General features: G+C 42.6%; 1 protein-coding gene across 1 annotated transcript; it reads right to left on the reverse strand.

Moving 5' to 3' along the window:
- Positions 1–4,790: 4,790 nt before the first annotated feature.
- psma3 (proteasome 20S subunit alpha 3) lies at positions 4,791–11,654 on the reverse strand. The gene is made up of 12 exons (XM_048974837.1): positions 11,582–11,654; positions 11,092–11,229; positions 10,236–10,318; positions 9,844–9,967; positions 9,009–9,110; positions 7,761–7,834; positions 7,019–7,091; positions 6,507–6,572; positions 6,380–6,426; positions 5,455–5,522; positions 5,101–5,165; positions 4,791–5,005 (listed from the first exon to the last, which is right to left on the reverse strand). Exons 2-12 carry the CDS (start codon positions 11,110–11,112, stop codon positions 4,961–4,963), a joined length of 768 nt encoding a protein of 255 aa, XP_048830794.1. The 5' UTR covers positions 11,113–11,229; positions 11,582–11,654; the 3' UTR covers positions 4,791–4,960.
- Positions 11,655–12,150: the final 496 nt, after the last annotated feature.

The raw sequence follows: 12,150 nt of genomic DNA on the forward strand, positions 1-12,150 counted from the left end.
TGTTAGTTTTTTTGACATAGTTGCCTTTATAGTAACACATTTTCAAAATCCTTCCCCCTTTTAAGGTTTCAGCTTGACTGTTTCCCCTGAGGTCATCCAGTCACATGCACAGAAAACGGAAAATGCGCTGTTCACATTCTATTCAGAGTTAAGGCCAGACTCCCATTACAGGCCTCTAGGAGCTGCGTGCTCAGCCACAGGGAGATGCTTGTGGTATATTTTTATTGAGCAGCTTTGAGCTATGGAGCGTATTCGCAAGCAGAGTGTTTAATTACCCACAGTAGCTGGATGGAGGCTTGTTCTGGTGATTCATGAGCAGGCAGAGTACAGTGGGGACTGGAAAATCAGATGACAGGAGTAAATATTTTCTTTTTAAAGTTCGCTGTGTTCTTTTAGATTGCATGGAGTAGGACGTTGCGTGTGGGTTTTTTTTCCTTGTGTTTCTTAATACTCAGGATTAATCGTTCTTGATATTGTTATCAACATTGAGACAATGTGCACACAGTGTATGTTTATATATAAACAGACAGGATAATTTTTACAGTTTTTCTCAGCCCAGCAGAGGATGTGTACCTGTTCAAATATAAATATGTACCGTTACTGGATTCTTGGTATATTTGTTAAGCCCCCACCTCAGATTCCTTTGAATAATCGTGTGTCCACCCCCAACTAGAAATCATGAGCTGGCCAAAGGTTCTCCTGCATCTGTGGTGGTGGGTTGCCCCTCCAGTGTGGCTATGGGCACCCTGCAGTGTCCCGCAGGTGCTCCATGGCCCCAGGGAAACCCCCCTCCCCATTAGGGTGTCTGGTGATGACGACGACGATGGTGGTGATGATGATGATGATGATGTGAAGTGCAGGCGTTTCGGTTTCTGACTACGCTGGTGGTCGGCACTGTTGCATCTGCAGCACAAGGTTCAAGCCCTTGCAGCGTAAGACTGGGAAGCAGGACGCTTGTGTGTTTTACAGCAGAAGCTGACGTCATCCTCATCCTCATTCCTGGACGAGGCCATTAGGATATACATGTTAATGTCTAGGCAGCAGCGCATTAGCCCTTGTGTCTCCATGTCAACGGAGACCGGCAATAATAGCAGAAAAACATTTAAAGCATTCTGCAGAGCAGTGGCAGAGCAGTTAGTGTGTTCCTTATCTCTGGCGTAGGACATGCTCCAAATTCAGAGGGGCGCTGGCTGACGCAGCCCTTCCCTACATCCTGTCGTCCGCCGCCTTCACAGTATGTACCTGTGCAGCGACGTGGGGGGGGCGGCCGGCCCCTGCCTCCTTTCTGAGTCCTGGGGCACAATCAGATGATAACCAAGCCCACCCACCGGTAGCTCCAGCTTCACCCAGCTTCATGATACTGGGGGGTGTGATCTGTTCGCTCAGATCCACCCCGCAGACCCAGCCACCCAATGGAAGGAGATGTGTGTTTGTTTCCTTCGGTCCTCCATGGGATATGCTGTGCTTTTGGCAGTGTGCACCTACGGGGGCCTCCTAGGTCCAAATTTAGTCGTGACAGATTTTCTTATTGCCCTTAAATTTCTCAGGGTTATCCTGACTCTGCCTTCATGACAACAGAAAAAACTGCTTGTTTTGTTAACGTTCCCTGGTTTTTGCACTTATTTTTAGCCTCCTTGCTCCAAGAAGCTGGGAATCTACCAGGAGTTATGGGCAGCCTGTGTACCCCCCACCCCTCAGTTCTTTTCCCTTTTACTCAGGCCTCTTCATCCAATCAACAGGTGTTGTGTGGGCGGGCTACGGCCTGATAGGAAGAGCAATGCGTCGGTCACTGCAGCACACAACAGGAACCTGAAAGCCATGTGTCAGAGGCAGCTGAGGAGCACTAACTGACTTCTCAGCAGAAGAATAAAGCTGATGTGTTCTGTTGCTACGGACTCCTGCCCGCGCCCCACAATTAGCAGATGACACAGCCAGGATTCTATCTAACAAAGAGAAGAATGTGCATATACAGAGCGGATTGCTCAGAGCCTTTTAGAGAGAAAAGAGGATGTGAGCAGGAGTTAATCTTTCTCAAACTGGTCACGAAATTAAAATGCACTGATTAATCTGAGAAATGTGGGTGGTGCTGATTAAAAAATTCTATTCTTTGTTATAATAATTCAATTGTCTCGTTGTATTACTCACTTATATGCTTGTGAGGGCAGCTTATAATTCACATTACATTTAACAGCTACTTATCCAAAGAGACTTAGCATCGAGAAAGCAGGGTGACTCGGCCCCTGGGGCAGCTGGGGTTAAGGGCCTTGCTATGGGGCTCTGGGCCCAACAATGAAATCTGGCTGGATTTGAGCTAGAGACTAACAGGCTTGTAGTCCTGACCCTCAGAGACACAGGATATCACATGGCTGTGTAGCATGGTGACTCACATCTCTAACATTGTGGGTTTATCCATCCATCTTCTACTCACATGCAGGGTCCTGGTGATTTCTGTACATTGCCTTATTCTTATAGGAGCTTGGTGATAAAATGACAAAAGAAATCAAAGAAGTCAGACTAAATAATTGTTAATATAGTTTGAAATATAATTGAAAGGCATTACTGAACACTACAATTCAATATGTATGCAACACAATTGTTGATTTAAAAAATTCCACTTTAATAATGAAAAGAATCTGCCATTGGGGGATTATAGAGTGAAGTTGTGTTCTGCAAATGTTCAATATTTGGTATTTTAGCGCCACCTACAGGAACTTGACGCTCATAGAATAATTCACGTTTTTCTGAAAAAAATATAAGTATATTTCTGACAGAACAAGTGTGATTAACATTTGAAGTCACATAATCTTATTTAGAACATATAATTTTACAATTATCTATATTACAAAAAATAAGCATAAACAAAACATCTCAGGGATTCCTTAAAGTCTTTAATACTTTAAAAGTACCAAAACAGTGTTCTCTTCGAAGTCAGTTAGACTTCCTTCCATATTTTAAGGCAAGAAAATTAAATTTCAGCATAGCATCTATTAATCTTCCTTACCATTTACGCAGTAAAAGGTTGCGACAATTCAGCGTAGAGGCTAAATGAATGAATTCAATAAAATAATAATACAAGCCCACGACCTGAGTGATCACACCTAAGTCATGTGGCTGGGTGTCCAGGGAGTCACAAACCATAAAGGAAACACATACACACACCAGTCTTCCAGAACTAAACACCATTGACCACTCAAACAATGGTGCCCCCACCAAATTCCCCAGCCACTGGACTGACACATTCCCCTGCATCCCCCAGGAGAGGCACCCAATAGCGTCTCACTGAGGGTCCTGACCACCTGTGCCATATAGCTGGCAGCTGTATATATGGACCCTTTCAATATCTCTGTCAGCCAGGAACCGGCTCCACTACAATCCCAGGGCGAAAAAAACATGGTATCCAGTCTTATTAACTCTAAGCAGTAGCTATGAAGTTCTTGCCAACTCCAGGTCACATGCTTCAGTGACGCAGTGGCCGTTGCTCTCCGCTCTGCTCTTGCTGGACTAACAGGGCCCATAAGCACACATGCTCTTCCTAGATTACTGTCTGATCTTCAACACAATCAAGCCCACAAAGTCAGTCTGCTCATCCCCGCTTGTAACTGAATGCTGGATATTGTCAGCAGTGGAGCGCATGCCGTGAGAATGCGGAATAGAGCTTCTGCTCAGCTACTCCGCAGGGCAGCTGCCTGAGCGCTAAACTACTCTCATTACACACACACACACACAACTGCTCATGAGCCGAGCTCGATTATCACAGCAGCCAATCACGGGATAAGGAAGACTTCATGGTCAGTAACCTGGCACAATGTGGATACGAAAATTACTTCATCTTGTTCATTTGTAAAAGAAAGGAACCGACCCTGGTCTTCAGAAGGAATGCTAAGGCACTGGGATGGATGGCACTGACCCATACAAGTTTCATGGGCTTATACATCTCAAATCGCCTCAACTGATAGACAAATAGCATAGCCATCATCAAACAGGCACACATAAGGAGCAGCTTCATCCCCCAGCAACAGGACTGGTTGTTGAGAGGATATCCCAGGAATTTATAACTTTTTTTAATGTATTTTCTAGATACACATTTTGGTACTATGCTTACATATTGCACATGTACCTGTGTACTGTACATATTGCCTGTGCTTGTCCATGTCTGTTTGCATCATGTGTCATGTATGTTATGGACGAGTTCAAGGACTCCTGCACGATTCCCACGGACCTGCATGTACGGCACGTAAAGTCACGGTACTTCCTGTAACTTATTTCACATTCTTTACGTCGACCACAGTAGAAGGTTCATAAAAGAGGTGCCTTTGCATTTTATCTCCTAGAAATGGAGGAAGCACAGCCCAAAAATACTATTAATATTATATATAAGTATATTATTTGGATCATGATTTCATCTCAGCCCCCACGATTCACTAGAAAGCAGAACACAGCCGGCGGAACCTCCGTATAGATTGGCACAGGGGAGCCGGTGAGTCGATTGACAGACTCCAGTAAAAATCAAATCTCCTTTAGAATCGGGAGGCAAAATTGCTTTGGGGAAACACAGGAGCCAGTACCCTGTCCATGAAATACAATTTCCTATATATGAGTATTAAAGTTAACATCATTTCTGAGTGGAATTCCCCTCTGAAAAAATATATAAGACCGCCTGTGCTGTGAATGTTGCGGGTTATCGATGTTCCAGCTGTCCTCATAAGACACCTACTGTTGGCCAATATTTTACTTTAAAGGTGGAAAATAATAATTGGAAAACCAAGAAAAAAAAAACAAAGTGAAAAATATAACCATACGATGTAAAATTTTATTCCCCAATTACTTTATTTGAGGTAACAGGGAAAGAAAAAGAAAATTCACTGAGCAACACAAAACTAGAAAAGATACAAAATGGTTCTGATGTACATTAGCATGTCCGTGTGTTTAGGTCTGCAGGGATATCGTCACGCAGAGTGCTTTACATGTTGTCTTCGTCAGAGTCATCCTCTTCATCCAGAGACTCCTGTGGGAATTGAGAGATGGCGTGAGACACCAGCGGAGGGGGAGCCGGCCGATGCGGGGGTCCGGGGTGTGGGGGGGTCTGCCGGTTGCACTTACACTGGCGTACTTCTCGGCCTCCTCTCGGATCTCCTTAGGTACCAGCTCATGCCTGCCGTTTGTTACTAAAGAGAGAGCAGGGGAAGTTTTACACAAAACAGACTCATGCAACACCTACATGTCACACCTTATTAACATTACAGATGAAACTGCTACTGGTGAGAAATGAGACAGCCATGTTGGCCGTGATTACAGCCAATCACCATCGAGTTCAAGACAAATGGATCCAACAAAATAACCAATGACACAACCACCCAGTGACTGACAATGCATAATAATCCCAGCCAGCACAGGTCATGAAAGCCACTCTTCTCCACCCAGGATGTGCTACCAGTTGGTCTGAGACATTCTTACCTTCTCCAACCCAGCTGAGCTCCAGCTCGAATGCTTTGTCTTTCACCTCATCGTGTACAATGTAGATTCTTGACAAAAAGGATGGAAAGTGGAGTCAAATACGTAAAGCACCAGGTCGCCACTATTTAAAGCATGTCATAATAGAACAACAATAAAAATAACAGTAATGCTTTATCAATCCTCATGGGGAAATTCTCTGTTTGCCTACCCCCTCCTACTCTACATTACATACAGACACATATGTACAGTGCTGTGAAAAAACATGGGCAAGACTCATTGCCGGTTATGGCAAATGCTTGATTGCAGTTCTTGCTGCCAAGAGTGACATAACCAGTTATTAGATTTTTCACATTGAGCCAGGTAGGTTTGGGTAGCTTTTTCCCCTTAATAAATGATATCGTCATTTAAAAACTGCATTTTGTATGTACCCTTGTTATCTTTGCCTAATACTAAAATTTGTTTGATGCATGCGTGACAAATATAAACCGGGAAGGGGCAAATACTTTCACAGCACTGTAGGTGACAGCAACCTTGGCAACATAGAGTTGGGGGTTAAGGGTCTTGCACCACGGCCCACAAAGGTGGCTATTCTACCGAGGCTGGGCTCAAACCAGCAAACTTCCGATCACAGGCATGGAGGCTTAGCCCAGTGAGCCACTTGCTGCCACAAATAAACTACATTGTTAGCTATTTAAGTGCTACATTACCATGCACCAAATGTCTCTAAACCACAGAAGACAGATATAACATAATCATATGTTCAGGATGAGTTATGGTGTTGTTTAACACACCATTTAATTCGATTTTAAGCTCCACCCAAATCTGGAATTAGGTTCAATATTCATCACAGTGACTTTCTTTTGAAAGGGTCTTGACAGATAATATTTTGTAAATTGTCTAAATCATAGTAGAATGAAAGACTTACATTTTTGCGACCTCTTTAACCAGTTCCCGGCATGTCATGTCTTTCATCTGTTGAGAGAGATGAATTAAAACAAGGCATTCTGGGTAAATGCTGCAGGTGGCAATTAGGAAAAGAGCGGAACACTAACCTGAAGCTTTTCGATCTCCGTCTTTGCCGCTTGCTTGGCCTTTCCAATAGCACACCCCCAATAACCCTAAAAAAAATGAATCAATTTCATAATGGGTTAGGAGGTACTCATTGAAGCTTTAAAGGATATGAAGGTACAGACAAGCAAACTAAAAGCTTTTCAAAAAGAAAATTCATTGGGTAACACTGAGAAAGATCTAGAGCAGGGGCACCCAACCAGTGAAGTTCTCAGGTCAATTACAAGATTTTAGTGGTCTTTCAGTCGGAAAAACATCGAGTGGGGACCCCCCTACATCAAAATATACCAAGGGGATGTTGTGACCATTACGATTTAGTAGCCTGCCAGAGTATTTTCTCACTGTAAAAAAGATTGGGCATCCCGGATCTAGACCATCCAATCATTATTAAAAACCGAATAAAATCAAACAATCAGACCCCGAGGTCAGCAAAAGGGGGGGCCTCTACACAGTAGATCAGGCAGGGACATCTGTGACCACAACAAACACTACTCACGTAGGAGACACCCGAGGGATCCACCATGTACAGCTGTGCTCCGTCATCTTTATCGTAGGATCCTAAGATGAAACTGAGGAAAACACACAGGGAGGGAGGACGATGAACGGTAGGGAGAAGGTGCCCGACTCACCGAGACGAGTAAATCAATGACGAGAAGAGCACAACTCATCTCCTACCACCCGGACAACTGATAGCAACCAGTGAAAAGTCAAGAATCCCCAACATGTATTTTGCAAGGCAATATCGATTTCTTACCCGAATCGTTCCTTTTAGAACTTATTTAGCAGCTACAGAAAAGGATCATTGCACTGATATTACCAAGCCTTAGCACCCCCCCCACTAACTGATAAGAAAACACCATCATTATCTTCTTCACATATAATTTCCAAAGCCTAGGATGGCACAAGCAATGATCTTTATCAACAAAATATCTGACTAAAAAGAATCCCACAATTTGTTATTCTTTTACCAGTAAAATCCTTCTAACGCAAACAAACAGTAACAGGACTAATACACTTGCTTGTTTATGTCGTTTGTATAACATCTTAATACTTGCTATTTAAATAAAAACAGCTTGTGATACTACTGAGATATTTCTATAGGATATTATCTAAGTATGGAGACCACATATCCATTTTCCAAGCATGGCCCTTGTAAGTTAATTGGCATTAAGGTTTTTTTTTGTGACGAGGTTAGAGGGAATAAGCTTAGGAGGCAACATGGGAGCAGTGGACCTTACCTGCAGCCAAAGGGCCGCACGGCGCTGTATAACGTGTAGGCGTGGACGTACATGGCCACTCGGTCTGAAAGATGCTGGTGGGAAACCAGAAAATTAGCTCAACAGAAATGGAGACAGCTGCTGATGAATTAGCTTTACACGCCGACCTGACAGACATGGGTAGGAATTATCTCCAGTGGACAAGCAGCCAATGTCAGGTTATTTCTGAGGCATTTCCCTAAAGCACCATCCCAAAGGCAGTACGAGTGGATGTACGAAACCCTCCAGGCCTCCATTCTGCAGTGTCCATGCAGCTAATCTTGGAGCAGATCCGTAATCATGAGAGTTGGAATAATTTAAATAAAGAACAGACACAGGCGGGATCACAGGCCCTACAGTTAAGCCAGACAGCCCAAATAACTGCTCATAATCCAGCCCCCAACACAGCACTGATCACATGTGGCGAGGACTTCAGACTGAAAGTACATAAAAATTATTAAACACACGCACAAGACATTTTTAATGTGAAAAAAAGAATAGAATAAGATATAGATAATCCACGAAACAGGCAGCGTTCTACATTGCCTGCTGGTGGGGGGGTTCTTATTAGAGGCTTTGATCATCATTGTTTTTTTTATTCTCTGCAGAAAACAATGGATCGGCAGTCCCAATAATAATTATGGTTAAAAAACGTGTCACGAACCATCTACAACCATCTGAAGCAGTGGTTTGCAACTGTAATTGTCTGTTTGTGGAGAGAGGCATTTAAGTAAGAATTTTGTTGTACAATTTACATATGGCGCTACTTTCTTTGCAGTAGCAGAAAAACCTTAAACTGCCAAATTTTGAAGACACTACACAGAGGCACACAATAGTGTTTACAAATTTTTCTCTTTTGCCTCTGAAAATATTCACTTTTGAATATCTTTCCGCCACTCGTTCGTAAAAAAGTTAAAAAATCAGATGCTACTTTAATAGTACAGTATATACACACAGTCCTGTACCAAAAGAGGAGTCAAGTATTAACCCGCCCTAAGGCTACTTCCCCAACAATGTTAGTCACTGTCAGACAGACACCGGGTTACTTATCTTATATTGTCGATTACCAATGACATTGTCATATGGTCCAGCCCTATTCATGATCCAAGTCATTTCCGTTACAACTAGTACAGAAGACCAGTGGAGGAATTGTAACTTGTGGTTAATAGTGTGGACACCAGTTTCTTTAGCGCTTAGCGGACGGATGGTAAACAGAGAGCTGGCCCTAACCTTGAGGGGGATGTCGTATCCGTAATTGGACCGAAAGTTGGCGGCTTCTTCCCTGGCCACTTCAGCCAAAGACCGAGCATCAGCCAGGAGCCCAGCAACAGCCTGTGGGAGAAGAGCAGTCAGTGTGTGTGCTTTAGTGCTGATGTACGGGGGCAGGGCTGCCAAGTACAGCACCTTCACATGATAAAAGTCACAGACCTGGCACTGTGACATCATCCTGGTGACTTCAGAAAGCCATCAGCAACACAGTTGTTGTGACATAAGTACAAAATATCTGAAAATGACTGCTATTAAATATTAAACCAACAACCAATGAAAGACCTAATGGGCAGGTTTTCCATCCCCTTATCCAGTACTGCGTCATGGTGAGCCTGAAGCATGTCCCAGGAAGCCCAGTATACAAGGCAGGAGACCCTGGACAGCCAGGCAGTCCATTGTAGGACAAACACACAACCACAAACACTATGGGGAACTGAAATAGACTAAATTCCTTAATGCATGTTTTTGGAAACAAGAACAAACTGAAATACCTAGAACAACTCCACACAAACACCAAGAGAAGATGCAACATCCACACAAAAGTGGAGATGTGACAGTACAGTGCTACCAATGACTCAGATACATACTATCACCTGAGGGCGTGGGGAAAGTATACCTTTAGAATAGAAAATAATCAGTCTTGCCCCTAAAAATGACCATGGTATTCATGTGGATGTTGACATGGAGGAAAACTGATGGAAACACATGAGTCCTCTCACCAAAATATCATTTGCATCATATTGATCAAGAGGTGGTAGATCTGGCTCTCTGGATACATGAGATTGGGGATTCTTACCATTCCAACATGACGGTCGATGTTGAAGATGCGTTTGTTGGAGCCCTCTTCATACAGCTTTGAGAGAACGAGCTTCTCTACTCCAAACACCACACCGTCTTTGCACCGGATCCCAATGGCCGTGCTGAAAGGTACAAACAATTGACCGTAAAACACAGTGGGTGCTATAGACCAACACCACTGAGATGAACAGGGTGACCAGTATCTACATATCCAGTACCTAAAAGTCAGCTCTTGCAGGTAACATTATCCAGGTATCAGCTACAGAACACTGCATACCACCAAAGATATCTATCGTTTTCATACAATCGCTTTGAAAAGTTCCTTAAATACAGTTGTCCAGAAAAACAGCAACAATTGAATGGTCAAAGTCTGGTATGAACAGAAATTACCTGCTGTTTTCCACCGCTTTCATTGCATATTCAACTTGAAACACTCGTCCGTCAGGGGAAAAGGTGGATGCAGACAAATCATACTAGAAGCAAGACAACTAATCACTTGCAAAGCTCCAGCAATAGTGAACATCACAGCCTTCATACTAAACGTAAAAACTCAGTAAGAGGAGGATATAGTCATGCACGACATTTTTGCCATCAATCCCCAAAGTTACAAAACGTACAGCAGATGTACTAAGACATGTGCATTACTAATGATAATTCATATTTTCCATTTTGTCACGCAAGTAAATTTGCACGAAAGGGAACAATGCAGAGAGGCTTAAAATGATATTCGACTGGACAGATTTTTTCAGATGTACATGAAGTAATGACACGTATTACTAAAATATTATCTAAAACGGAACAGGTGTAAATATTTATACTGTTGACAAAAGCTACTTTCGGACTGCAAAAGATCATATAGAAAAATAAGCCTCTATATGCGAAATGTATATTTATAGCCACCGTAAACTGCCGGTTGGTTTCACTTTCTCAATGTAGCGCTAGCAAGTGACTCAGCAGCCAAGTAGCTAACGTGCTAACTCTTTAGGTAACTTGGCCTTGATATTAAAAGGACATATTTGTCTCCGTGTCAACGGGAAAGTTTAATTATAGCCGGTTAATAGTGTGTACAATTAAACAATCACGTTGAGTTTATTATACCCTCGATCTAGCCGGATGAGCTCGGAAGGAAGGCCAGCCTGAAACAGCGAGGCACTGTATACACAAATTCATACCATTTATACACTACACTTGCATTGCCATAAGATATAATCCGTTATCGTTCTTGCATCAAGGGTGCTGAACTTACCCCGGTGCCGATAGAGCTCATGATGAGACACAAATTATTAACTAATTATTTGTGCCTTTCACACCATTCACTTCTTCCCTCCTGTCTGCCAATCTCACCAGTGCGCCACCAGCAAATAACGAACAATCTCATTGGTTACTGCAGTATCCAATCAAAAGAAATGTTGGATAGGTTTTATATTCTGCTCATAAATATTTATTAAGCCAGATACATAAACATAAATTAAATAGAAATTATCTTTTAAAATAAATATGTAGTTAGCAAATCCACATACATCTCTCGATCATAGTTTAACAACAAGTTTAAATTAATATTTGTAAGTTTTAGAATTAGATTGTACATATCACTATACCGAATATAACTTGCAATCTAAAGGCAGAGCACAATTTTTACACCGTAATTCTTCTCTTGATTTCCCCAGGTGACTGCATCTCACCACACCGATAACTTGTATTTCATTCACTACATATTTTGAAAATGCATTTATCACCGTCATTCTGGAGAGGGTCATTGTGGCGTGGTCTAACCATACATCTCTTCCCAACGCCACAGCCTGCAGCTCATTATAATTGATCCTTATGTATTCCTAAATCTGATGGGGATATATAATCCCCACAGCATGACCTGGGTCCGCCTCAGGACCGTCGCCCAATTGGACGTAGGCTGACCTACTTCGAGATGAAGGGTGGGGGGGTCAGGTGCAATGCTGTTTTGGTGGCAAATCTGAGCAGAACATCTTTGAACACCTAAAATATTCTGGTCGGCTTCCGAAGTTGTATTAAACATCAAGCTGAAAGGCTCGACCACATCATTGTGATATTAAATAGTGACTGAAGTGGTTTTATTAAACTTATAATAAACATTGTTCAGGGTATTAAATTCGCCTTCGCAGTTCAGTTATGGCTGCCCCCTGGCGGGCAATATTCGTCGATTTGCCGGTATATGAATCTCAAGTCCTCGGTATTTTTAAGGGATCATAAATGGGAACCAAACGGGAAAGATAGTTTTAATAAAGCTGCGAGATATATATATATTTTTAAAAAAGAAAATAACTTCAAG

This window comes from Brienomyrus brachyistius, chromosome 14, assembly GCF_023856365.1.
Source record: "Brienomyrus brachyistius isolate T26 chromosome 14, BBRACH_0.4, whole genome shotgun sequence".
NCBI classification, from domain to species: Eukaryota; Metazoa; Chordata; class Actinopteri; order Osteoglossiformes; family Mormyridae; genus Brienomyrus; species Brienomyrus brachyistius.

What these genes read in the sequence shown, in the direction of transcription:
- psma3 (XM_048974837.1), bottom strand. Translation starts at nt 11,112, where the DNA reads ATGAGCTCTATCGGCACCGGG. An exon ending in AAAGCGGTGGAAAACAGCAG is followed by an intron (nt 9,968 to 10,235) that starts GTAATTTCTGTT and finishes TGTACCTTTCAG; the next exon opens with CACGGCCATTGGGATCCGGT. An exon ending in GCTCAGCTGGGTTGGAGAAG is followed by an intron (nt 5,166 to 5,454) that starts GTAAGAATGTCT and finishes CTCTCTCTTTAG; the next exon opens with TAACAAACGGCAGGCATGAG.